Below are 27,978 nucleotides of genomic sequence, written 5' to 3'. Positions count from 1 at the left end.
CAACAGATATTAGTTAACCAGCATCTTAAGTGGGATAAATTTCTATGGCAACAGTTTATTTAATACTTTGTTTCAGCAATGTCTTTTACAGGAAACATTTGTTTTGGTTTGAGCAACACATTTCTGTCTGCTGTCAGAATCAATAGAATGTAAAATAAAGCCAAGTGATAGGTGGCAGCTGGAAAAGGTCATAAATTATCAACATTGTACCATGGGTGAGTTTCTGATGGGAAGTCATTAAGCATTTACTTCATTCAGACATGGGCATACCCTGATTGGGTACTTACCTTTGAGAACATATATACAGTTTTTAAAAAGTGGGCTTTGATTATTGATGAGTTTTTCATGATGGGAAATATTAAGCAAATGCATCTAAGTTTTTGAGTTAGAAATCAGAACAGTAAAATTATGTTGATAGCCCTTAATGCCTAACCTAATATTGATACTACTGTATGCAATATGATCATAGTGTATGTAGTGTGGAGGTGATGACAGCAGTAATATGCCTGTTGAAGTTATTCATTCAACTGTATAAGCATCCCTGTCCAACTTCACATTTAAGAAAACATTTCCTGTGGAGGTAAATTTCAGGTATTTTCTTTTTTCGACAGCTGTATGGAATGAACTTTCATATTTATCTTTAGGCAGGAGAAGTGATACAATTTTGTGCTTCATACACAAAAAAAGAAAAAAGTAGCAACTTTTTCTCTTAGAGCACTTTTCAAACCTCTTTTCTTTAGAGTAGTCTTAAAAATACCATCTTGTAAAATAAAATAACTGTCTGGAATTCCTTGAAGCTCATGGTTTGGCTTCTGAAGTTCTTAAACAAATAGACTGACAGAAATTGGTGTGGATTCATTTCCAGGATTAATGCTTCATTTGCAGTAGTTTCTTTGCAAGATCAATACTCTGAAATATCAGAAGATTAAAGAAGTATCAGATACCAAAAACACCAAACATTGTTTTAATTACTCAAATAGAAGAAAGCTGGATAATTTTTACTTGCTTATGAAGAATGTTCTGCTTAAGCCAAAACAAATTCTTTACCAGTTCTTCTGGAAAGTCTGGAAGTATTTAAGTTTCTCTCCTCTGCTTATGAGACAATGGCTGTTAGTGAGCCAGTGCTACATGGGATAACACTCTTCATTTGTAACAACCTGTCATTGAGCTGGTCAGTAAGCTAATTAAGTGTGTCTGTTAATTGTTTCAGTAATACAGTTTATTAAGTTTGAGGTTTCTTGCTCTGCTTGTAGTGCCTATAGGAAAAAAAAAAAAGGGAAGCAACAATCCAAGGTCTGTGCCTGTTGAATGGTTTGCAGAAAGTTAAACAGTGTATCCATTCACTTCTGCTATTGTGGTATGTGAAATGCAGTCTTTTGAGCTGAATCCCAGAGTCATTAGCTATTAGCTCAGGCAAAGCACCTATCAATTTCAATCATAGTTAATCATGTGACACTCCTTTATTTATGCCTGTATTGTGGTTTTTAACTAACAGCTTGTGACAGGGATTTGTGGATGGGTCACGCAGGAGTGGGAGTCCCAGGAAATCTTGTGGTCCCTTGGCCCGAATCCTCTGCGGTTGCCCTGAGGGTAATTGCCAGACTAGGCTCCCTACTGCACTTTACAGGGAGCTGAATAAATTTCCTTTACTGCCTTAGCAGATGAATTTCAAGGATATAATCCTTCCTTTTCCCTGGCATTGGAAAAGACATGAAGGGCTGGTGGCAATACACAGCTTAGCACTGTAGGGCTGTGGAGATGGGGCAGAGGCTGGAGTCCGGACAGAGTAACAAAGAGGTGATGTGGCTTGGGGTGGCTTTTGTGCACCAGCACAGGGTCAGCCAGAATTTCAGTCTTCCAGTGGGAATATTCAGTACTTCCTTCAGTTATATAAAATATTGGCATAGGAGCCCAGGCACGCATGAGGAAAAATATGTGGATTTGAAACAATACTTTCAGTGTCTCTGAGTGCTTTACCCAGGAAGAACTTTGTTTTATAGCAGTACCATGTGTGCATCATACTAATGCTACTGCAGAGCCTCTTTCAGCACAGTTGAGCTCTTTTATACCAAACCTTCCTGAATTCTTTGCCTTCTGAACCAGTAAGACTTATTTCCAAATCATTAGCTTGTGACAGGGATATCATTCATGAAAATCCGTACTCTTTTCCAGGAGCCCTCAGGAATACAGACTAGATTAGTTTAAAATACATGTAGATGATGGATAGAAAAATGTAAACCTAAGTTTAAAGAATGGCATTATCTTCATGCATAGTCAAGCATGCCTGTGTTTAGCGTTCCTGCTTATTTTAGTCTTGTAAGTATGTGTTGGAGTTGTTACATGGTGAAACAAAGTAAAAAATCGTTTTTAAATCATCCAAGTGACTTCCAGTCACTTGTGAGTCAGAGACTGAAAAAGACTGTCTGAAGAACTAATGAGTTCTTCTAGGTAGTAGGAAGTGGGTTAAGACTTTTGAAGTGAAAAGGAATTACCTATAAATGTTTCTGGGACCTGTAGAAATAGAGCTTCAGTTCATATATGCTTGAGGTTGCTGAAAAGAGGGAGCATCTTATGAAAATGTAGCTGGCTAGGGAACAGTTTGTGTGGTGCCATGAGTGTTTGGAGTATCTGAAGCACTACTAGATGTACCAGAGAAATCAGGGTTTAGTAGCCACAGAAGAACTCTGTTTCTGCTTGGATTAGGACTTTACAGAGCACTCATGTTTTGTGATGCATAGCTTCAAAATTACACAGATCTTAAGGCAATAGGAGCCCCATGTGGGAGTTGCTTTTCGTTGTTGCCCAGTTTCTACAATGAACTGGATGTTAACCAAATTATCATTGATTCTTCAAGCTTTAATTCACCATAGAGGCACTGGGAGCAGCAGCTTTAATCATTGCCAGTTTTTACTGACAGGACTGCAAACCACAGTTGCCAGATGACTCAGACTTTGGCATCCTTATTTTTGCTCATGATTTTTATATGGAAATTTGAAAAAGTTATGACCACAAAGATCATGATTTTCAGTAGAGTGCAAATGCTGTAGCACCACACCTAAACTATAAGCGGGCATTAGTCCATCTTCCTCCTTCTCACCTCCTTTCTTTTTTCTCTTCTTTTTTAGCTTGTTACTATTAGATGACACCTTTTCTGTTTTGGGGAAAAGGGAAAAAAAGGCGGGGGCAGTTCATGGGGCTGGCTCTCACGTTAGTGGAATCTTGCCTCGACACACAGGAGCTCCCGGGATGTGTCCTTGAGGTTTTGACCTTGAAGAGAAGCTGCTGGCTGTTAGGTAGTGTGCCTCACTGCCTAAATGCTCCATTTCTGAGATCATAACGGGAGATGCAACACCAGCCTTGATTCTTCCCATTTCTTTTTGCAGAGTGGAGGGTTGTAAAACGGAGGGAGAAGAGCTGGGTGTAAATGCTTTAGCTGGCTCTTGATAACAGCCTCAGTGTACAACTTTACCAAGTGGTTTCTCTGTCTTTGAAGAAGCTCTAGGAAAGGGGTTGAGCATCTGCAAGTATAAAGCAAAACTTGGTAGCTGTGGTTATAAAGTAAAATGGTCCTTCCTGGAGCATGCCTGCCTGGGATGCAGGTTGAGAAGACCAGCATTGAGTAAAGATGTAACATGAACTCTCTAAGGTTTTAGGGTAATCACGTAGAGGAGGTATTATGAGTACTCTTCAGTTGAGAGATTTTTTTGAGCTCTGGGATGTGCAGCATGATCTGTGTATCCTCTAGCTAGGGGCAGTTGGAAGAGCTTATTTCAGTTCTGAAAACAGCAGAGCTGCTATGGCAGAGGAAGTTGTGCAGAATTCCCCATTTATGCATCTTGATGGCATTTCTGAGGTACGGGGCTGGGAGTTGCTTATGGAAGCAGAACTCTGTGGACTCTGAATGATCAGGAATGGTCAGCCTTGTATTAATCCTTCCAGTGCCTAAGCCAGAGGAGTGCAAGACAGCTGAAAGATCTGCATTCACCTAGGGTAAGCCTGAGCCTGCATCTGAAAGGTGGGACTTTGAGATACTCCACTGTTTTAACACAGTCAAATAACCATCCAGGCAAGGATTATTTCTCATCTCTTACAACAGGAAAACTTATCACCAGACCCACTCTAGACAGTAACGTGAAAATAGACTCCTAAAGTTGCACAGTAACTGAGCAGACTGTTTGAACCTGTTTGGCCACTGTTCTTTTTGCTGTTTATGTGTCATGCCAAGCTGAGGCTCAAAGGTGGTGCTAACCTGTATATGGGTAATGGGCAGAGGCACGCCATAGCCATGCCAAGTTGGCGTGGTGCTAAAAACTTGGGCATGTGTGGCTGGCTGTCAGTGAGATGGAGGACACTTCAGACTTCTCACACATTCCTTGACACAGGTGTAAATTTCACTTTATACAAGTGCTGAGATGCAGTCTGATGTTTAAATAGTGAGCTGGTGCTGCTTTTAATTTGTTGAGATACTTCAGGATGTCTGGGGAGTATCTGTGAAAAAGGGACAGAGAAAATGGTTGGGATGGTGCCTTGCTGGCCCCTCCCATGCTGAGGGGACCCTCTCATGAGTCAGAACCCTTGTAGAGTAGCTTGCTATCCTGTTAGTAGTCATGCTGTAAAGCTACACAGGGTAACTCTGCTTCAGAAATATCATTGGCTCATGAATGATTAAGAGCACATTGGAAAAATTTTGGGAAAGCATTCAGCATGCGTCTGCACTGCAGAGTGGCTGTGTTACCAGCTAAGTGAGAGCAACCACAAGGCCACAGCCTGTGGCATAGGGTGAGCCCGCTGTCTTGAGCTGAAAGCTATGTGGCAGTGAACATTTGGGTCAGAGGTTTACACGCTGTCAGAAAGCAGAGTTAGATTAGGGGAAGTCTCTTCATTCTGTCCTGAGGATTCACACTTCAGCACATTTGAATTGCTTGCTGCAGTGCCTATTTATATCACATTTGCTTTGAAAGTATTACTAAGTGCAGCTGTTGTGGACTTCTGTGCTTTGTGTGTTCCACTGTATACCTAATTGTCAGGTTTAGATGTTTGGGGGGTCATTTTAATGTCTGCAGCTGAAATACGTTTAAACTCTCTTTACCATGCAAAATGCAAGAAAATTGGAAAATTCAAGAACGTAACTACTATGTTGTAAGCTTCCAAATATTAATATTCTTATTATTATAAAGCATAATAATTATGTTATTGGTCAGTGGGGAAATGAAAATGGACCTTAGAATTTATAAGGTATTTGAGATAATTCATATAGCTTTTGAAAAAGTGGACAAGCATGTTTTTATGAGGAAAACTATAGCTTCCAATGGTGAGTTGCTACCTTAGAAATATACTCACTCATTCCTATGACATACTGTTTTCTTCTGGTTTTTTCTCCTTTTCAAGTTGACACGGGGGAAGCTAATAATGTCACTTAATTTGCTCATGTCTGTCTAGAGAGCCTCTACAATGTGTGTGCACCATTTAAGTTCAGTTAAGAGCTCCATTGAATCTTCAGTGTTTCAGCAAGAGATTAACTCAAAATGTCTGAAAAAGAACATTATACTGGGAGTGTTGTACAGTATCACTAACCAGAGTATTCTTTACCTGACTTGTTTCAGTGTGGCAAAGCACTTCCTGGCCTTTCCAAGCAAGAAGACTGCTGTGGAACCGTGGGTACTTCCTGGGGTTTTAACAAATGCCAGAAATGTCCCAAGAAGCCGTGTAAGTGCTATTTTATTGTTATTCTCGTGGTTTTTCCCCCTCAAGTAGTATTTTCTCTTTTTTCAGAGGGGAAAAAAACTAAAGGAACCTAGTAGAAAAAAATGTACTATGATTTGATTAGGGACAGGTTGTAGAAACTGGAATTCCCCTGCATGCCAGCAGTTACAATATGCAGGCACTTGGTGCAGCCAGCAAAGTTGATGTCATTGGGTTTTTTCCCCTGCTTCTTCCTCCTTTGAGTCAGTGATGGACTGTTGCATTTACACAGTGCAGGAAGAGTAATCACATTGAATCATCTTGCCTTTTCCAGCTGGACTTCTCTTTTTTTTTTTTTTTTTTTTTTTAAGTTTGCATAGAAATCTTAAATTATAGAGGCGCCAGTTTCTGCTTGGAGAGAATGCAGTGACCTCTCGGGACTGCAGATGAAATTTCAAGTTTGGAGCCAAGGTCTTCCAGGCTCTAAATTGTTGGTTGCTTTTTTTTCCTCTGCTTTTGAAATATCTTCCCCAACAATTAGACAATGACAAAGGCTTTTCTTCAGCATTTTATTATGATTTTACATCATATTATAATAAGAAAAGAATTTTGAATTACTTGCATGATGGGTGAGAATAATCTCTTGAACTTTTTGTGAATCACATTATCGTTGCACGGGAATAGTAATACTTCTGTGTCATGTCATATTTTCGGCATTAAATGAAAGATGGGAAAAGATAATGTGATCTCTGTTTTGCAGATGGAGTGGACCTGCATTTACTGGGCTAAAAATAGGTCATTAAAATGCAGCCATTCTTACCCAGTTTTTCTAGAACCCTGTTATTCAGATAGCTGGAAATACATTCAGTGTTTGATTTTTTTGTAAGCATATGTTTCTCTGTAAGTCTTAATATGGATGTAAATACACTTCCAGTGGAAGATCTCCTGTTGCTCCTATTTTTCTGACTCCTCCCTCCATAGGAGACTGATATAAATTTATGGTCTTATTTGCTAGTTTCTGAAACATTTGGTGCATTGGAGTATGCGTATCTTCTGATATGCTTTAGAAAGAGAGCCTCCTTGGGTGCCTGAAGGTCATAGTTAATAACTCGGGTATCTATTTTATTCCTCTAGCATGTAAATACAGTTTCTAAAAGGAGCATGCATGCCAACCATATAAAATTTAACAAAGACAAGTGCCAGATTCTGCACCTGGCCCTGGGCAACCCTGGATGTACCGCACAGACTGCGGAGTTAGAGGCTGGAGAGCAGTGCCTGTCGGAAAGTTGAACCTGAGCCAGCAGTGCCCTGGCAGCCAGGAGGGCCAACCCTGTCCTGGGGGGCATCAGGCACAGCATGGCCAGCTGGGCAAGGGAGGGGATTGTCCTGCTCTGCTCTGAGCTGGGGCAGCCTCACCTCCAGTGCTGGGGACAGTTCTGAAACTATTAGAGAGTATCAAAAGGAGGGCCACGAGGATGGTGAAGGGACTTGAGGGGAAGCTGTATGAGGAGGAATGGCTGAGGTCACTTGGTCAGTTCAGCCTGGAGGAGACTGAGGACAGACCTCACTGCAGTTACAGATTCCTTGTGAGTGGAATAGGGGCAGGCACTGATCTCTTCTCTCTGGTGCCCCGTGACAGGACCTGAGGGATTGGCCTGAGGTTGTGTCAGGGGAGGTTTAGGTTCGATATTAGGAAAAGATTCTTCTCCCAAAGGGTGGTTGGGCACTGGAACAGGCTCCCCAGGGCAGTGGTCACAGCACCAGCCTGACAGAGTTTGAGAAGCATTCAGACAATGCAATTCAACTACAACTGAAATCTAGTTCATCTGAATCATATTGACAAGTGAAATGTTGCTTATTTGGATGTAGGTGTGAGAAAAATCACAAAAACCTGAAATGTGTTTCAACCAAAAATTGGTTGGAACTACTAATACAAATTTTTGGTGCCTGGTTTGAAGGGAAGCACACTTGTTAGTTCTTCATAGTTCAGGTAAAATACTGATTGTCTCAGCTTGGAATCCACAGTAGATATGTGGATCAGGCAGCTGCTTAAAGGTACGGTACCCAGCACAGTGTTAAAAGCAAGCAAACAGGGAAACTGTGACAAACTTCTGATCCACAGATGATTCTTAAGCGGGTACAGAGAAGTGCTTTAACTCAATCTAAAAACCACCCCTAAAGGAAAGTCCACCAATCTTTTTTCAAAGCATAAGAATCATTTGTTTAAATGTTAATGAGATGAGCAATGTCCTTTTGCTATAAAAAAGTTTAATGATTAGCATGCTTGCTCAAGATGGGACACTTCAGAGTTCCTTTATTTGCCAGAATAATTTCTAATCTACATTTTATACCTATGAGGAGATGCCCTAACCCATAAAATGTAGAAACAATTCTTGGAACAGATCTAGGAACCCAGTCTCTTTCCCAGAGTCCTTAATTACTTACAGTATGAGTCATGCTCACTCCTGCTTTCTGGCTCAATTTGGAATTGTTTTTTTGAATGTAACTGTATAATTTCAGGAAGAGGCAGAGAATGGTGGCACTTGGAATAATCCTCTCCTGATTAAAGCATTCCTGGAAAGTAAGGATTTGTGTCTCCTAGACATAATCGGACACATTTCTCATCTTTCTAGGTGTGAGTTCTCACTGTATCTTAGTGTTTTAAGACGGGAGGAGGAGAAGGCTGCACTATCTATTTTATCCAGATTAAAATACAGGGTCATTATATCAAGAGTGTGATTTGGTGGGTGTATGCTTCAAGAATATTCATTGAATCTGTAAAGATTCAGTGGTTTAGTGGAAGTGTATCTATTTTCTCTAGGCTACATTTGATTTAGGAATGATTCTAAGCATGGTGCTATTTAATCATGCTGTGTCTTATGGCAATTCTGCATGGATGCAAATGGTGAATTTTTAGATTTTTTTGAGAATTGATGGCGATACATTTAATGTTTTGCAGGTGTTTAAGTAATCTTACAACATCTTAAAATGTTAGAGATGTTCAGTTTGCACTTAGGCACAAAACTTGAAACCCCAAAATCTGTTCTGAATCTGGATCAAAGTATCTTTTGGACATAGGGGTCAAACTAAGCCTCATGACAGTATAGAAGTGTTAGGGTTCTGTACAGTAAACAATTTCCTAAGATAAATGTAAATTTGTTAGAAGATTTAATGGAAGTCTAGAGTAGATGCTGAGGGATTTATATACTTCAAGTATTTTTATTTTTGCAAATAAATAAATAAATGAGAATGCTTCAGTGGAAAAAAGAATATGTATATATTTTTATATACATAAATTTATATGATATAGGATGGAAAAACTTGAGTCAAGTAAATAATTAGTAAGTTATCAGTTAAGTGACACCTATGCTTGTGTTTCTGACCTGTTCTGATACTTCACTAAATTGGTGTTACGTTTTTTATTGTTAATGTCATGGAAGCAAACAGACTTCCTTTTGCTTTTATGGTTTTATACCTCCTAAACTTCATTTAAAGTGGATATGTTTTATAATAATATGTAATCAGGTTGTGATCTTCTGCATAACCCACTTCAGCAAAATATTTAAGCGTATACTTTAGTGTCACTAGCAGGCACTTCTCTCTTCAATCAACTACCTAAGGACATGCATAAGTTTGCATATGTCTTGTTCCCATGGTCTTACAGAGGGTTCTGGCATCTCTGTAAAGACCTGAGTCTTTGGGTAACAGCCGCTTCTCAGTCAGGGCTTCTGTCCTGTTGCAAATGTAAATGCCTTGGCCTGAGACAGCTGCCATGTCTGTAAATTTATGGGTAGTTCACTGTTGCTGAAAACCAAAAGAAGTGTTGGAATAGGTCTCCATTTTTAAGGGCTTCTAACCGAAGACAACTTTTAAGAGGAAGATTGTTTCTGTGTTACATGGGGGATGTTGTGATTGGTCAGGCTTCTTGCTAATTTAGTAATTACGAACAGGTTTTTAGGTGAGTAAAAGGAAAGTAATGTCAGACTCCATCCAGCTCCCACATGGATCACTAGCCATCACTGAACAAGCTTCTTCTCTACTGAGACTTGCTTACATTTCTGCTCTTGGTTGAAAGGAAGAAAACAGCTGCTGGTAAGCTGTCAGTTTCCAGTTCATTGTGGGAGTAGGAGGATGAGGAAGAGGTTAAAATCTCTGACCTCAGTCCACTACTGCCCTTTCTAGAGCAGCTGAGTCACCCTGGGAGAGAAAATGTGATGCAGCACTGGAAAGTGGAAAGGACCTGGCATAGGTTATGGGCTGGTCTCCATCTACAACTGGAAGCTGTTTTCATTTGACAGGCTGCACTGCAGGCCATTCCTGCCCTCAGAAAGTTACAGAGGCTCTCCTGGTTTTAGTGTGAATTAAATCAGGTCTGTTATGGCCTGTTCACAGATCAGTCAGGACATTTTGAATATGAGTTTGAATCTGTCCACATGAGTACATTGACACTTCTGGGGATCAGAAGTAGACTAATGCATTGTGCTTTTGGAAGTCTCCTTACATTTCAGCTGGTTTTAATATTAACATTAGGAAAAGACTGAAAAATCTGCCTTGGAAACTTAATGTGTAACTGCCACTTTAATAGAGAGACAAAATTTTCAAGTTGTAGTTGGTGTTAAAATGATTGTTGTCAGTGTAAAGATGAAAAAGTATGTGTTCAGAACTGTAATAACATAGCTGTGTTTTTACTGTGTGTGTTTCACCATTTTGCACTTTATGCAATAATGTAAGGAGGATTTCAATGTTTTATTTAAGCAATTATTTTAAATAATTCACTGAAATTTGAAATAAAAGTATCTCACTCCAAAGCCTGCAACTCAGGATCATCACTTAAAATTTTCCAAATAATAGGCAAAGCTTTAGAACTAGTTAAAACAATTTCCTTTATATATATATATATATATTTCTATCTTTACAGCCAACCAGGTGCCAGGTCTAAAGTAAGCTGCAGGGGTAAATGTGTGATTCAGACATTATGTGAAGGGAGGCCAGTCAATAGCATTGTGTTATTCAGTTCTTCTATGTTATTTGACAGTTTATGCACAGTAAAGATGGAAACTAATGAATCTGGTGGGTTTGGGGGGGAGGTTTGTCTGTTGAACATTTGGAATAACTTTGAAATAAAACAAAAGATCTGACAAAATGTAAGGTATCTCTGTTGTAATATTCAAATTATGGAAAATTCTCTTGACTCTTATTAAAAGCATTTATGTGATCATAGAGCCAAAAGTTTAGTCCTATATGCTTCATAAAGTACTGGGCTTTGCCAAGAAGTTAGCTTTTGGGGCATAACCAAACAAAGAAGTTACTGCTCTCATTTATGACGTTTAAGAATCAGTAAACAGTTTTCTGTAATCTGAAAAGCAGTCTTAAGTGGAGAAAAGATACAATAAATAGAAATAAAAAGCTGGTTAACTGAAAACTTTCTAGTTTGGCAAAATTGAATTCAGTATTTATTTTGCAGTGTTGTCACATCTTTGACTGTTTACACTGATCAGCCAGTAAGTGGAGTTTAGAGATGAATTCTAAAATTCATCAGCTCTTTTAGGTAAATCCTAAATGTTTCCATAATGAATCTTCAACTTTATATTTTCCAAATGTGGTATTTGTAAGTGGTTTGCAAAAGTAATTATTTTAATATTTCAGAACAAATAGGAGGAAAGATATCCTGATTTCAAAGAATTGTTTTGTTTTTAATACAAATTTGACAGGACAACTGAAGACTTAACTGGTACACATGTTGAAAAAATGGAATTAAGGTTACCTGTACAATCTTTAATTTTAATTTCTTTGTCTTTTTTGCTTAACCATTTATCACAAAACCTTACAATTTTTTAATATAGTTATATAGTAATTTAGCTATCAGGCTCTGCAAGCATATAAAGTATCAGTATTAAACTGATGTATTTTTTTTTTTCAGCTTACCATGGATACGGTCCTATGATGGAATGCCCACAAGGCTACAAGAGAATCAATGCTACATTTTGCCAAGGTATGATAGGACCCAAACTGATCGTGTTTATTTTTAATACTGGCTTTCTGTGACAGCTTTTTTGATACTGATGATTTAGATGAATTAATCCAGTCCATTGATTTATATTTGGGAACAAATGTTGAGTATACTTTTGACCATTTCCGAATACTGGCAACTCTGTGAGTTTTTCCCTCCAGGGAAAATAACTTCTGAAACTTTTGTGTATACCCTCATTTTCTTTGGTGATGTATAAAGATGACTTCATAAGGATTCTTTTACTTTGTTTTTCTGTAGAAATACATTGTTTTGTCAGTTTTTTTGCTAAACAGTGGATCTGAGGACATACTCAGTTAAGTCAGATGAAACTAGCAATACAGAACAATTTCTGTAATCATGAAAGTGTAGAGTAATCAGAGAAGAATTCTTTGGGACTCAGGAGGCTAGGCACAACAGTACTGAGAAAAGCCAGATAACATCCCTGGCAAGTGGAGATGAAAAGAATGAGTACCTGGCTGCCGTGTAAAGAATGACCCACCTGTTTCCAGAATATGCATAGTGCAGGTGAGGATGTATGGAGTTAGATGCAGCCTAGTTGTGTTAATCCAAGATTATTATCACCTGGTGATAAATATAGAAGTTGTCAAAACATACATGGTTGTGGGGTCTGCTGTGGGGTCTGTGCAGCTCCAAAGCAAGGCTTGGGACATTTGAATTTTGAATTCTCCTGGTCTGTAGCAGCTCTGTCTGACAAAGCTGAAGAGATGACCACAGACAAGCACTGATTCTTTCTGTGTATCTTGGAGCACTGCGCAGAGGTGCCAGATGAGGATATAAGAAAAAGCTTAATTGTTTGTCTGGCTTGTTTGGCACAGCACCAGTAAACAAGAAAAAGGAGCTCTGAGATGGTGTAAGCAATCTTGCAGTAGTGTTCTGGAGAGAGATTTGGGAAGCAAGGGAAAAACAAATTCAAGTGAAGCTGATACTGCTGTGGCTGAGTTTCTTGATCAGTGTTGATACTGCAAGGAGTAAAGAGGTCCCAACAAATAGCAGTGCTGGTGGAGAGCTGGATAAAATGAAAGAAGGGTTGATGTTGAAGGATATTTGTAGACATTTTGGACATAAATTTAATCTTATTTAACTGAAAATTTTCACTTTGCATGTTAATGTACAATAGCCAGTTGCATAAGGAAGTTATTTGCCCACCAAAATAAAGTTTGTGGATCACTAAACACAAACATCATGTGGTTTCACTGCTGAGGGAGATGTGAGCTGCTATCTGCAGCTACCTGAGCCTATCTGCTGCTCAGGTCTCTACCTAGTGGTTTGGCAGCTTGCAGGGTAGGGGCATTTCGAGGAATGGATTAAAAACACAAATGGAGGAGGGCTGTCAATTGCATCTCAAGAGCTTGTTGCCTGCTCTGCAGTGAAAGACTGTAAAGTCTTCTTAATAAGTAAAAAGGGATGGGGAGATGTTGATGGCAACTTGCTAATGAGGACTGCAGAGTGAAAAGGTGAAGGAGGTGAGTGTCAGATGCAAATAGGCAGCCTTTTTATGCCTCAAATTAAACATGCAGGTGATGTATGTATTTCAGCAAGAGAGTTCCAGCTATTTTGAAAGAGATTGTCTTGTTCAATGTATCAGTGACAAGGTTTTTCAGAGTCTGCAAAGAGGTTTTCTGACTTTCAGCCTGTAAAGTGTCTAGAAGATGCCATGACAGATTAATGTCCTCATACAACCCTCTGAGCGTGATCCAGGAGGACCAGGAGCTTTTGATCTCTTCAGTAGTGGTGTGTAAACCCCACAGAATACACAATGTTTTCAGACAGCAGCAACCCAGCAGGCATTTAAAGGCAAGCAGGGCATTCAGTTTGGTTCAAGAGGTTGAACCTAGGTGTTGGCAAACCTTATTTCATGGAAACTAGGATCCTTATTCAGGGATTATGGCCGGTTAGAAATGGTCTGATGCTCGTGAAGGTTGCTAGAAATAGGCCAGAAAGTTGTTTCACTGAGCAGTGACAGGCTGATAGAGAGAGAGAGAACCTATGTCTCTGGGTAGGAGCATAAGAGGGAACTGAGTACTGCCACAATAGTGTACAGAAATAGATCTGTACCTGATAGGCCAATCACTGGGTTTTGCACTGGATTTTGATAATTCTTCCCCTGACACATTTTTGTACTAAATGACTAAAACTGCAAGAAATATGAGGCTTTAAACAATTATTTTTATACTGCTGTCACTATCCCAGAAGAGAGTGAGCTGTAGACTCTAAATATAACTTGCAGTTGATACATGGAAATTTATAATGTAGTGTTTAATCATAAACTGATAGTAGGATTATCTTAGCAGGGAGTAGACTGTTGATGAATTTAGGATGGGGACAATCTCTTAACTTTCTGAAGAGGGATGAAGTAGAAAGTTCCCTTTACTGCTTTATTGAGGTTTGAATAGTTTCTGCGTGATTTGCTCACTAACACACTCCAATAAGGAGATACAAATGGGAGACATAATACCCATGAAAACAGAGCCGCCATAGAATTTAGTCCTATTGAAGTAACAAGATTACCATTTTCTTTCAGAGGGTCAGGATTTTGACCTTGGTTTGAAAATTCTTCAGGAAAGTTAGCTTCATATGTGAAAGCTGCTGGCAGGGTGCATTTCAGCCCTGAAATGGTTGTTAGCATGTGTTTCTCAATGGGTCAGCCAGAAGTGTCCTGTTTGTTTATCTGAAGCAGACATGCTTTTCTATAAGAGAAGCAGCCAGGGCTAATGAAGAAAGAGCTGTCCATATCACTAACACGGACAGCTGTAGATGTCAAAAGAAAACTGTTTAAGCTGCTGGCGTGGGAGTATTCATATTCCTTTAAGAATCCTTACAATTAAATTGTAAAGGAGTGGAACAGCATGTCCATATGCAAGTGTAAGTTTTAATTAGATTATTCTTTGCTGAAAGGCTATGCATGCTATGTCCATGCTTAGAAAGGGTCAGGGCTGCCAGACCAAATAGAAATGAGGATATATTTCTGAATCCCTGTCTGCAGCTAAAAGAGATTGTTTTTTTCACCTAGATGTTGTCCAGCTTTCACCGCCATTGGAAACTCAGGCCTAAAAGCCTAATTAACATTTTGTTCTATTTTGGTTTTGCAGTCAAAAGTCTACATAGGCTTCATCAGCTAAGGAGTATTAGTACAATTAATAACCAGATTTTTTTTTTTTTCATTTCAAGTGAGTGAACTAATGTAATCAAGTAGTCTTCTCTCTAATGTGTAAGTAGGATCACAAAGAACCATCTGTGGGTATGTTAATTCAAGCAATTAAGTGTAATTACTATCAGGAAAGCTTTTCCCCCCTCAGTAATTATCTTTTCAATGGGGTGATTTATTACATGTACACACATGGATGCCCTAAGGCTGTCATTAGAGCCAAAATACAGCTTATCAGTGTTGCAACTTTGTCAGAATCCACATGCAATACTAATTTCTGGTTCCCTGCTTAGAGTTATACTTATTGTTTCCTTAGTCTGCTAATGGTTTTCTTGGAAAACTGAAATAGAATGGAAAAAACAGCTGGTGAAAAGGTTGGATTCATTTTTCAGGAAACTAACATATTGCCAACAGAGCACTTTAGAAATCTTATCTTGAAGAACTGGAAAAATACCTGAATACTTGTTGTTTTGCAGTGAAGTAAAAAGTGTATGGAAGTTCTTGGAAAGTCCCTATATTCTTAAAATTAAATGTTTATGACCTTGCAGAAACTAGTACTTGTATGTTGATAGATCAAATTCTGTAATCACATGCTCGAGGGACTTGAAGAACTTTTCCCTTGGCTTCATTGTGATTTAAGATAAATTTTGAAGGTATATTCTTCCCTCCTACATTTGTTCCTAAAACAGTAATAAATTTGTTTTCTTCTGCATGTTGTATATTTATTTCACTACTTTTAAGTAATAAAAGAGCTTCGTTAATAAGAAATGCTGTTTAATGTTACTTGGTTACTAAGTCAACAACCATCTTTCAAAGAAGTTCTTTTGTGATGATCATAGTGAGAAATAAATATATCTCCAGAAACTGGGCTGGGTTGCTGTTTGGACACTGATTATGTGTTTGAGAAGTGTGGCTCTGCAAACTTGCGTTCCAGTAAATTCCATGCAAAAGCACAAAATGAGTTGGACTGTTTTCTTCTGCTGCTATTCTGCTAGCTCACAGAAACCAGTGGGTCATTTCTTAGAATAAGCAACTGTTTTTTCTGTAATTAAAAAAAAAAACAAAACCATTGCAATAGTTTATTTAGCAACAAAGCCTTGTTTTTTGTTTCTTTTACCTCACATTCTCACTGATCAAGTTATTATTGAAACAGTCAACTACAATGGAGGCAGTAAAATTTGGATATTGTATTTTTCTTGGAGGATATTAATAGTGGTTAATGTAGCTATAGTAGAAACAGCTGGAACAGTGTTTTCTGTGGTGTTAATAAGTAATTGATTGTTATTGATTTTCATAAAGAGAATAAAAACTGATGCCTGTATATTGAGTCAGTTTGGAGATCAGTCAGATGGCACTCGGAGTGAAGCCTAGTATGTAATTTACCAGCACATACCAAATTTTCACCATTGACATAAATTATTCTAGTGTATTATTGTCTAAATTTACAGCATGATTTATTATGCATATTAAAGCATACTTACAGCATGAGAACATCTAACAAGCAGATATTACTAAATAACATTTAATGACTGACCACCAGGTCATATTTAATTAAATACTTTGGCAAATTCTAATTAGTGTGTAATTGATCTAGACAGCTTTCTTTGCTTAAATGCAGCAGAGTGTTTTAAGGGCACATAGGTCTTACTGAAAGGCAAGTTCTCTTTGCATCAGAAGTGGACAAATATTTTCCATTTGGTTTTATTACTTAGTAATTCAAAGAGTCAGTTTTTGATAAGCATACAGATAGGATTTCTGAGCTAACGGTGCAAGTCGACCTTCAGAAATCTATCTTTCCACAGTGCTTAGGCCTATAATCAGCTATTGAGATTGCTTGTGTCCTCCAGCACCAGCCACTTGGGACAGAGGAGGTGAGATGGGCTGCAGTACTTTTCTTGACACAAGTTTATTCTTGTAACGTTCAGTGAAGTTACCAGGGCTGTGGTGGTCTGACTAGAAATCCCTGCTTCTAGAAGTTCCTATTCTTGATCCAAATTTTATAAGAACTTTTTGGATATCGTGTCTGTCTTAGCTGAAAGCAGTTGCATATTTTGGTTTTTATTCCTTGTTATGTGTTGTATTAAAAATTGTGAAATTATATGTTGTTTTCTTCATGTGCATGTAATATGACTTTGAAAATCAGACTTGTTCATTGTTTTTTGAGTCATATTAATTAATGTAATCAAAAATCACTACCAAATCTGTAATATAGCAAACTCAATGATACCACTGAGATCTATTATTTCAAAAGAGGGATTTTTTAAATTCATACTAAATCACTTAACATTCTTCAGCCTTGTTTATGAAAATTTTAAATGCCTTTTTCAGTTACTTCAGCATAAGATAGTAATAAAATCAAATCCCAGTCCTGTTTTGATAGTGGAACTTGGCGTTTTCTGAGCTATCAGTGCTCCTGAAAAGAAATTTTACTGCATTATTTACATCAGAAGTAGCAGTGGTTTCTTTCAAAAAACAAAGGCTATTTTTCTTTGCACTGTTCAAAATGCTTGAAGTAACGGCTGACCTTTTTGATTTCATAGACTGCTTTTCTTCTTTTTCATTTTCTTGAATAAAAATGTTTTCCTTGAAATGAATAGATTTAAATAACATAATGACAGAAGGTTGCAGAACACAGTAGTAAACGTATATGTTTGGTTGTAGAATCTTAAGACAGTACTTAAATGTGGTTAAAATTTCCAAGCAGTGATGATTTTGATGAGCATAAATTCAATGTGCTAAGGCTGGAAATGAAAGAATGAATTTAATTTTACAGGAATGTTTCAAATTCCTGCATGTCTGTGACCAAATATGGGCCTTGCTCGCTATCTGAGGAGGGTGGGCAGTGGACTTGCTGCTTGTGTCCGAATGACTTACTGGGCTGAAGGCAGAGAAGACAGCTGTACACCACCTCAGCATTTCTGCATTAGGCCAACTGGGCCTGCATGGTCTGAGAAGCTCTTGTAATGGTTAGCACAGCCAAAACACAGTGAACTTCTCTTCCTAAACAGCCTTACAGCCGGGAGCTGCCAGAGGGAAACGCTGCAGAGCTGATACTCCAGCCATCAGTTTTTGTAGGGTGCTCTGTAGCAGAGCAGCTCTCTGCTGATCTCTAGTCCTTCTGCACCACTTTGCTTGGCTGTAGCAGCTGTCACCTTCAGGTAGTGTTGGCCTGTTCACGTGTAGAACAGAAGCAGGCTGTGAGGCACATCCATATTTGCTTGCTGAAGTATCTAGTAAGGTATTTCAGTAAAAGGGGAAATTAAAGGAGCTCTATGATGTAATAAATAACTCAGCATGTTTTACAGTAAAGCAAAGCATATGCTTTCAACAGTAAGTGACAGGTACAGATCTCGTTCTAAGCAGGCACAGGAATTTTTCCTAGGATTGGATGTTTACACTTAGCATGGTTTGTTATTCTTGGATAAAGGATACTCAGGCTGCGTTAAATGTCATTAATCCTGGAATAAAGCTGAAATGATTCACTTCCTGGATGTGATTGAATTAGGTATTACATTGCTCAAGGAAATGTGAGAGAAGTTGCTTGCAGGTTTCCAGTAAAGAACCAAAGTACTGTTGAATAGCAGCTAATGCAGTCACAAACACTGTTTTAATCTAATTTAAAAACCAGTGTAGAATTGGAGAACGCAAGCAGAATGTTGGAAGTTAAGACCTTCTGCAGCGTGTTCTCCCCTCCAGCACAGAGTTCTATGCATTGTCACTCAGTTGAGAAAGAGATTCTGCTGCATTGTACTTTTCTGTACATAAATACCTCCACATCAGCAAGAGGTAAACCTTCCACTGGGTGTGAAAATGTTTGTCACTGAAATTTAAGCACCTAAGGACAGTATGTGAAGTTTTGATAGATGCATTTCTTTTCCAGTTGTCACAATTCCCCAGTGTGCAGTGTAAGAGAGCTCAACAAGTAAATCCATACTTGAGGAAACACTGGTGGAGATGTTGAGCAATCGCTGGGGTTTTGATCTTTAGACAAGCAAGAACTGTTTAGAGGAGAGTAACAGATAAAGGTCAGGTTGTTTTTCGGAAGCTTCCTGCATTTTTTTATTTCTTCTGGAGTATTCAGTCCTCTAAATCACAGTTATTAGAAGAAAATAGGTGATATTAACTGTTGCCTGCACTTAGACTGAACGAAATTTAGTTTAGTATTGTGATTCTCAGCCCATGCAAATGTCTATGTGTAGTCATGAGTAAAAACAGTTCATCTGATTGTGTTAAATATATGTGGACCAAGACTCTGGTAAAGTGTTTAGGGGTATTTCTAGTATGAAACCTTATTGATTGCCTGGACAAAAATCCAAATAAAATTCCTTTGTGAACATTCATAGAAAGCAAGCAAAAAAAAGCATGATCAAAATAAATTTTCTTTTTGTTATCTGACTTATCCATTAATTTCCATCTTTTACCTTCCAATAATGGATGTAAAATTGTTTGAAGATAAATCCATTTTTGGACTTATTAAAACTATATAATTATCATGTTTTATAACAAGTTCAGTGGTACTGTGTGCTCATTGTTTAAATGTACACCATCTTACATTGTTCCCACCTTCCTGCTTCGCTTCACTGGTTTTGAGGGTTGTTTTTTTTCTTCTTGTTGGTTTTTTTTAAGTCATGAACAGAGTACTGTGTTCACAGTCATATTCTCCACGTGAGCAGACAGGGATGCAGTTAGAAAATGGCTGTTAGAACTTGCTTTTTTCACCAGGAATTTCAGTGGCACTGAGTCATTAACACATTGCATTTTCTGAGAGCAGGCTGACCTGACAGCCAGAAGACCTATAAAAATGTGTGGGAAGGTATCAAACAGCAACTGCTGTTAAGAGAGCCTGTTTTAAATTCTCCTCAGTGGGACAGATTAGCAGCAGTTTGGTTACAGTGTCTGGGTTATTTGAAGCTGGGAGCACGGTGGTGGCTCTGGAAAGCGTGGTGGCTGACCTTACCATACGTCAAGCTGTGCTTAGAAAAGGGTATAGGAGGAGCTGAGACACAGCAGAATCATCTGTACAGTGCTGCAGCATCACAGTGAAAACCCTGATTGTGGCAAAGCTTCTGTGTATTTGGGTGAACTTGTGAGAGCAGAGTCACCAACAGGGTCACTGTGGCTTCCATTGCCATCTCAGCTGATTGTAAGGATGAGCCAGACTTTCATGGGGGTGGACTAACAAATTTAGGGACACAGTGTGTCAAGGACCCGTTCCATGTATTTGGCATGGATAATACTAAAGGGTAACAACAAAGGGTCAGGCTGTCAGTCAGTGTGGAATTGACGGTGCTTCTTTCATGCCAGTGGGGTTAAACCCATTTTTTACCATTGAGAAAACGGCTGGTCATTCATAAAATCAAACACCAAATGTTAAAAAATCAATGCTTTATTTACCAGTTCTGTATAAATTATAAATGACAGTTCCGTCTGTGAGAGTTCTTTATGGAGCCATATGAGGTGCTGTGTGGAATATCTCCTTGTTTAAATTCTATTTTTTCTGTATCGCTGGTACAGAGGCTATTTACCAATGGAACTTCATTACTCTGCTTTTCTCAAAAACTGAAAGTCTATATTGAGTTGGTCTTTGGAAAGTTTTATTTGCATATGTATGGTTTTATAGCACTGCTACCTGAGCCCTTAGTACTTCCTCTGTGTAGATGAAGACATCTGATCAAACTACTCCTCAAGCATGCCATCAGTTTGTAGTTCTGCACAAGACAGTATTCAGACATTTTTCTCTAGTTTTTAAAATGGAGCCATGGAATTCTTATTCCTATACTAATGTAAAATTGAAATATTTTTATGTCCATATATATATATACATCTTATATATATATTTATATACAAGAAATAGAGGGCTAAAGAAAAAAGAAGTCTGCTAATCTTGAATCAGATTTCCTTTTCAGCTGCCTGAACAAGTTGATTCCAATGCAATTTGCACAGCTGGGCAGGCTGGCAGGTGGTAGGAAACATTTTGGATCAGTGGCCTTTTACCACAGTCTGAAATGAGGTGAAGTAGGTAGTAAATCTGGGAGGAATTTTTTTTTTGTCTCCTCAGGTTGTTAAATAAACACTATTCCTATGTGTATGTATGTTTCTTTTGAAAATTTGAGGGTTGGTTGTTTTGGGTTTTTTTTTTATCAGCTTCTGGCTTGTTTCTGTGGAGTCCTGAGACAAGCTTGTGTAATTCAGCATAGAGCATCAGTAATTCTATGAGCTCATTGAGTAGACACGACCAGGAAAAAAGGCATTAAAATACAGTGTAATTAAGTTATGCTGAGGCACTGGGACATGCACAATGAAGTTAACTTTTAAAAATTGGGCAAATTTAGCAAGAGGAATTACTGTATCAGGATCTCCACAAGGAATGCTAGTTGGTATTCACATGTATATATAAGGTGGTACTTAAATGTAGCTCATGTGAATGGGGAATTATGTTTTTAGTACAAGACATACTAGAGCATTCATCTGTAAAGAGATTGAATAAGGAGGCAATAATGACAGCATTTGTGAATGTTTTCTGCAGAACGGTTTGAATCATTTGGTAAGAAGGATGACTGTGTATTCATGAATTATAGGAAGATCCCATGTATCCAAAAATCAGCCACTCTAGTAAATAATGCCTTGAAACATTGATACTTCTGATATTTAATTAATAAAGTTTCTTCATATATAGATTTTTAACATTCCTTAAAATGAAGGTGGATGCAAATGAGTAAAATTGTCATCTGATAAGTGAAGAATGCATCATTAATCATTTTTAACATGGAAAATTCAAATGCAGTGATGTTAAGCCATGCAATTACTTACCTTCCTTAAAAACTTGTTGAAGGGTAGAATTATTCTCCTAGATAGAAAGAAAAAGTGCCATCAATTTCATGCTGACATCAAAGTAAATAGAAATGTATTTTAATGGTTAACAAACAAGAGATTTAGTCTTTTTATTGAAAATAAATATAAAATCCAAGTCAAATTGTCATTATTTAAAATAAGCTGTCTTCTTTGGTGATGTAGAACTTAAATGCTGTTTTCATTAGACAAAGCATTTCTGCTAATTCTAATTCCAGAAAAAGTAATCAGAAAAGTGATTATGTATGTCTCTTGGCAGATATCTTCCATTTTCCCCCAGTCACATATGTTAATTTTCCTGTAAAGAAAAACATATACTGAGAATTTGGAAAGGGAGAAAGTTGTTTAAAAATGTCTGGGTATTACTGTGTTTTAAAGTAGAGAAATTATTTTATGTGTATCACTTTCTCCTTTGTTTTTGCACTTCCTCCAAAATCTGTATGTGGATTTTGTGCATAAGTGTGTGTGTAATTTGTGTATTTGCGTGAAAGAAAGAACCTAGTCTGACGAAGAAACTTAAGAAACTGGTAAAATTCAAGTGCTTGATAAATATTCTGTATTAATGCAATCCTTAAATAAGATGCTTCTCTTCTTATATGGGATGTCATCCTGCTTAAACAGTGGATGGGACAAAAAGTAGACTGCTGTACAAAAATATTTCAGCTGGTTTTTCTGCTCTTTTCTTTAACCATTCTCATTTTTAAATAGTCCACTCCCTCTGAGGTCAGAAAGTCATGTAGTCTGGGAATTTCACTTGAAAATTCCTTTGAGGCAGAGCTGATCCTTTGTAATTCATGTGGTTTCCATCACATTTCATCCAGCATTCTAGGATATAAATTACTACTCCTTGTCACACACAGCTAAGTGCATAGAAGTGAAGTTTATCCAGGTGGTGTCAAGATACTGTATTAGGTATCACACTGGAAGAGCTGAGGGATAAGCTCAGCACTGAGTATTTGGAGAAAAAAATGCGGCTGATATGGCAGCTGCCACAGTCTGCTGTACTGTGTGCTCTTGAGTCATGGGACAGGTAGCCAAATTTATGGAGAAAAATTAAGAATTGTATAGATAAACTAGATTGGTTGAAACTTGTCTCTGTGGATGTTCCTGAGAGCTGTGTTGAGCTGTGCAAGCAATCATCTAGTCAGGAGAAGAAGGGTTGATAAGCTGAGCCAATCAAAGTGTATTTGTTTTTCTAATTCAGAGTACTTAAGAATGATGTATAAATATAATTGTGTTTCTTTTATGTTCTCAGCAATGTTTGTAAAGGTCATAAATCACATGTCAGTATGGGGAAAAGTGTTGATAAGAGTGTTAACTTGTAACAGTTATCCTTCATATATTTTAAAAAAAGAGAGAACTTCTGAAGAAAGAGAATTATTAATACATGTTTCAGCATCTGATTTTTTTTCCATTTTCCCACAGATATCAATGAGTGTCAGTTACAGGGAGTATGCCCTAATGGTGAGTGCTTGAATACCATGGGCAGCTACAGATGTACCTGCAAAATGGGATTTGTGCCAGATCCTACCCTCTCGAGATGCGTTCGTAAGTAATACTGCTAATCAAATTACCAAATTAGATACTTAGTTACATTTCAGATGAAGATTTATTTGACTGGGCCCAACTGTTCTAAACTGTCACCTTTGTTTTTCTGTCCCCAATTCATATTTTCAGTTTATTCAGTTCATTTAGTCAGTCTCAGTGTTCTTGCTTCTTTTCTGTTTCTTTGTCCTGGAAACCTTGGTCTCCACGCATGGCTGCCCAGGATCCTTGCTATCTTTTCCTCATTTTCTTGTCACTAAATTTTCAAGGCCATCTCCAGCCCCCATGTACATTCAGTCTTTTTCAGTAGCCTGGAGTTTTTTGTTTTTTTTTTTACATGTCATGTTGAAAATTAGTCTTTGTATTTTTTGAGTTATGTGAACATGTTACCCAGAACTGTTAACTTGTTGTTAATGTGGATGCATTAACAAAGCTGGATGGGTCTTAGCTTTCTGTTACTTCATACTAATCATATCTTATGGCCTTTGGCTCTTCCACATTACAAGCATAATAAAATGTAAATACCTAATTGTCTGTTTTATGAAAAATCAGTGTCATGTATGATACTTTATGCTTTTGCAGTCTTATTGGTGTGGCCTGTGTTGTAGATGGATGTTCCTTTGGCTTTATAGCTTGGCACAACTGTGTAGTGCCAGTGACTGATCTTCAGCAGCTGTGTACAAGTGTGTACAAATGAGAGAGGTTCTCACTCTTCATTGTGGTAGCATAGCAGCTGCTGGTTTTGAATTTACTTCTTTTTGTTGTTGTTGTTGTTTTTCTTTGAAATACATCTTATCCTGGTCCGGGGTAAGTTGGAATTCTTAGGGAGTGTTTGATGCAAAGTAAGATTTTTATTAATGTGATTCTCATCTGAGATAGGTGTTTGAAATAAAACTTCTGCAGACAGAATATTAATCTGTATAAGTGGTGTTAGAAATCTGGTGGTGTTTCTCTATTTTGCTTTTCATGTGAACAGTACCATCCTCTCTTCCACTTTCATTGCAGCTGATAACCCTGTAGTTGCTGAAGAGAAAGGCCCCTGCTACCGGTTTGTTAGTGCAGGAAAGCAATGCATGCATCCTCTTTCTGTTCAGCTCAGCAAGCAGCTTTGCTGTTGCAGTGTTGGCAAAGCCTGGGGCCCACACTGTGAGAAGTGTCCGCTCCCAGGAACAGGTAAGAACTTCCTACTAAAAACACAAGCTCTTGCACCCTGCCCCTTAATATTTTGTGCATGCTTTAAAAAAAAAAACAAACCACTGCCACGGTACTTGCTATAGATACAGGAAAGGTAACCCAAAATGTATTTAATACTCTTCAGCTGTTAAAGGCTCTGGTGAAATGATGACAGCTTGTGAGAATTTGGTTGCAGAACAATGTGAGATGTAGTTTGTATTGCAGTTAGTAGGATGAGCATGTTAGTATCTCTGCTTTCTCACCTTCCTTCATCTCTTTACCACCTATTCTGAAGAATGTGCTAAGGAAAGAATTGCTTTCTTAACAATAAACTAGTGGTTAAACTTTCCATGCAATTTTTCACTTAATCAATTCCTTACTTGATACATAAAGCTCTCTTGTATAATCAGTGTTCCCTTGGAGTTCTGGTGTTATTTAAATACATCAGGACTTCAAAAATATCAGCTTGTTTGGTCACCACTCTTGCTTTGGCCGGTTGTAGATTAAGATACCACATATTATAGATACTGATCACTGTTTTCAAGTACTTTTTATTCCCTGATGTTGCTTAAAACTTAAACACCCATGGAGTCTTCAATCAAAATCAATTTAATATTATCTTGCTTCCCAAATGTAGGGTCAAATTAATCTGTTTTAAAAGTGTCATTGCTTGTTGTAATGTACAATATATCCAGTCTCTTGAGTATTTTAGCCCAGGTATTTTTAGTGACAATCCACTATACTTACTTGAAACTGCTGCAGACGTCACTGTCATGATGCAGTTCAGGTATTTCTCTGACGTATTTTATAGAGGTTTACATTTTCAAACCAGCTAGCTGCATTGGGAAATCCACAGCTACTATCAGAGATATGATGAGAGCAGCAGATTGCTTACTTTTTAAGTTTGACTTACAGAGATGAAAGTGACGAACAGTTTTGAGCATTTCAATGGATTTTTAAAGCCACTGTTTCCTGCATGACCATTGGGTCACTAGATCATTGGTCAGGATTTTAAAACTCCAGTTCACTTCTGGATAAATAGTATTTCTATGGTTTTTTTTAATGGAGAAAAAATATATTCTTGTGAGATGACTAGCAATTTAAGTGCAGGTGTTTTACATCTGTGAGAATATTACACGAGGCCTTATGCCAAATAGTGTGTATAGTGGAATGCGGAACACATCTTTATGTTGCCTGCTCTCTGGTCACAAAAAATACATCAAGTATCATTTGGAATTGGTTATTTTAGTGATTTTTTTTCTTAATTAAAAGACTAGAGAGAAAATCTGTTAGAAAATTCTGATGAGCTTTTCCTATTCAGTGACTACTTGCATGATTTAAAAACATGTTCCTTTCCGTAACAGGTTAAATTGATAATGTTTCAGAGTTTTCTATGAAAAATGTGTGAAAGTGGGATACTCCAGAATGGGGTAATGTATTTACAGCAGCATCCCATGTTAGTATAAAAGCCACTAAAATAAAAAGCTTCTAAAATATTCGTACAAAGTAAATCATCTCCTAAAGAGACACTGAGAGACCAGATATGTATGCGCAGGTGTTGAGAGTTCTTATCAGAGCTGTGGTAGAATAAGTCTCACATTTCTATTTTTTATTTGAGAGAATATGACCTGAGGCAGGATTTCCTACATCCTAAGTATGCATCTGAAGGGACAGATGTCAAGTTTTCTGTCTCACTCCTTTGACCAGAATTCCCACCCTCAGCAGGGTGTTTTTATGACAAATTTTTGTATTCGGTGTCCCAGCAAAGACGTATTTCCTTATTCTGAATCTGCTCCATTTAATTACTTCAGTTAAATATAAATTTAATATTTTCTGTTACTAAGATTACTAAGATACCATCAGAACATATTGTGCAGTTAATGCATACTGTGATTAATGTACACTTTAACGCATCTGTGGAGTGCTTCTAGCTAGTACTTTGTGCTTTTATTTTAGGTGCTAATTCGTTTTAAAACCCTGATGCATTCAAAGCAGAATTTGTGAACTTACCAAGCCCCACTTGGCACATCCCTCAGGCAGCCATAAGAATTCCCACACAGGAGGCTAAATCTTTTTTGTTTCATCCCAACATGGCTTTACCTAGAGCAGTAAGGACAATGAAGCGCTGCCCTCTCAAGACTCCTGAATGTCTCCGTGACCCTGACAGGAGCATAACTATTCTCTTTGATGAGGAGGAAGACTGACTTGTATTTCTTTCTCACTGTACTCTTCCAGTAGAACTGCAAAACATGATGCTTATATAGAGCACCTGTAGAGGTGGAGCAAGTGCTGTTGCCTGACTTTAATATCTTCTGTAGCAGCTTTATAAATTAGGTTATTTCCCCTGTCTTCCAATAGTGATTTGGCTTCTTATGAGCCCCATCTTGTTCTTAGCTAGCCTTTTTCAATTCAGTGGAGCTTGGATCTGTACTGGTATGAGGCCTCTAAAGTAGTCAGGTGGAATCCTGTGGATCGGTGTTGTTACTGATCGATAGTGTTCTGCTCCTCTAGTATGGGGCTGGTGAGCTTTTTCCCCTTAGATTTCTCCAAAAAAGAAAATCATAGCAGTAGTGTTCTTCATTCATTATGCAGTATAGATGATAAATACTATTTGCATATTTAAATTAATACTTAGAAAAGATATACTGTTTGAAGGGGATTAACTAAAAAAAAAAATCTCGATATATTGACAAATAAGCATAACTGAAGAAAAATGGTAAACGGGAGGCCTCGTGGGAAAAAAAAAAGCCAGAACATGATTTTTGGGAGAATGCTCAGTCATATTAGCATGCAATGCATAGCTTCTCTTTAAGAAGTTTTTTATAAAAATGTTTATACAATATGAGATTAAATTTCTTAGTGGTAGTCATATATTTTCCACTATGTCAACATATTGCACTTTTAGACTCCTAAAAGGAATATTTTCCCATCCCAAATCTAGCTGCTTTTAAGGAAATCTGCCCTGGTGGAATGGGTTATACGGTTTCTGGCCCTCACAGAAACAAGCTATATCATCACCCTGCAGTTAGAGTACAGCCACCTGCCATTGGCAAGACCCCGATTACTCAACCTGTTGCTAAAGGTACTTCTCCTCCACCTCTCCCAGCAAAGGAAGAGCCAGTGGAGGCACTGACCTTCTCACAGAAAAGTGAGACTGAGATGGCTGTACAAGAAGGTGAGAGTGGGAAAATTTAGTCTTTCTCTATTTCTGTGCATGTGTCTTCCATGGTTTGTTTCTTTGCATGGTAGCTGCGGACAGTGCAGGGCTGAGAGGCACCACTCCCCACAGCAGAGCATGCCACGCTGCCCAGTGTGTTGCATCACGAGATTTACTGCTCACAGGTTGTGGGTAGGTCCTACCAGATGCTGAGACCGTGAAGAGAGAGAGAGAGACTGCTTTAATCTCAGTAATTTTTGTGATCAGAAATAGTGCATATTTCTTGTAAGATTTTAAAAAAAAATTATATTTATGAGTTCTAAAAAGGAAAGCTGCAATGGAAAATAAGAACTTAGATGAAATTCCTACAACTCCTTCCCAGAAAAAAGGTCATGT

General features: G+C 38.0%; 1 protein-coding gene across 3 annotated transcripts in view; it reads left to right on the top strand.

Moving 5' to 3' along the window:
- Positions 1–27,978, top strand: part of LTBP1 (latent transforming growth factor beta binding protein 1) — a 184,877-nt gene that overhangs the window by 91,157 nt on the left and 65,742 nt on the right. For 2 of the 3 annotated variants that reach the window (XM_058836171.1, XM_058836172.1), the window contains 5 exons: positions 5,604–5,706; positions 11,603–11,674; positions 23,133–23,255; positions 24,258–24,425; positions 27,367–27,600. In XM_058836171.1, coding sequence (XP_058692154.1) covers positions 5,604–5,706; positions 11,603–11,674; positions 23,133–23,255; positions 24,258–24,425; positions 27,367–27,600 — 700 coding nt within the window. The remainder of the gene's footprint in view (positions 1–5,603; positions 5,707–11,602; positions 11,675–23,132; positions 23,256–24,257; positions 24,426–27,366; positions 27,601–27,978) is intronic. The other variant, XM_058836173.1, reaches the window with a different exon arrangement.

This window comes from Poecile atricapillus, chromosome 3, assembly GCF_030490865.1.
Source record: "Poecile atricapillus isolate bPoeAtr1 chromosome 3, bPoeAtr1.hap1, whole genome shotgun sequence".
Classification (NCBI taxonomy): Eukaryota; Metazoa; Chordata; class Aves; order Passeriformes; family Paridae; genus Poecile; species Poecile atricapillus.
This window is presented reverse-complemented; position numbering and strand designations above follow the sequence as displayed.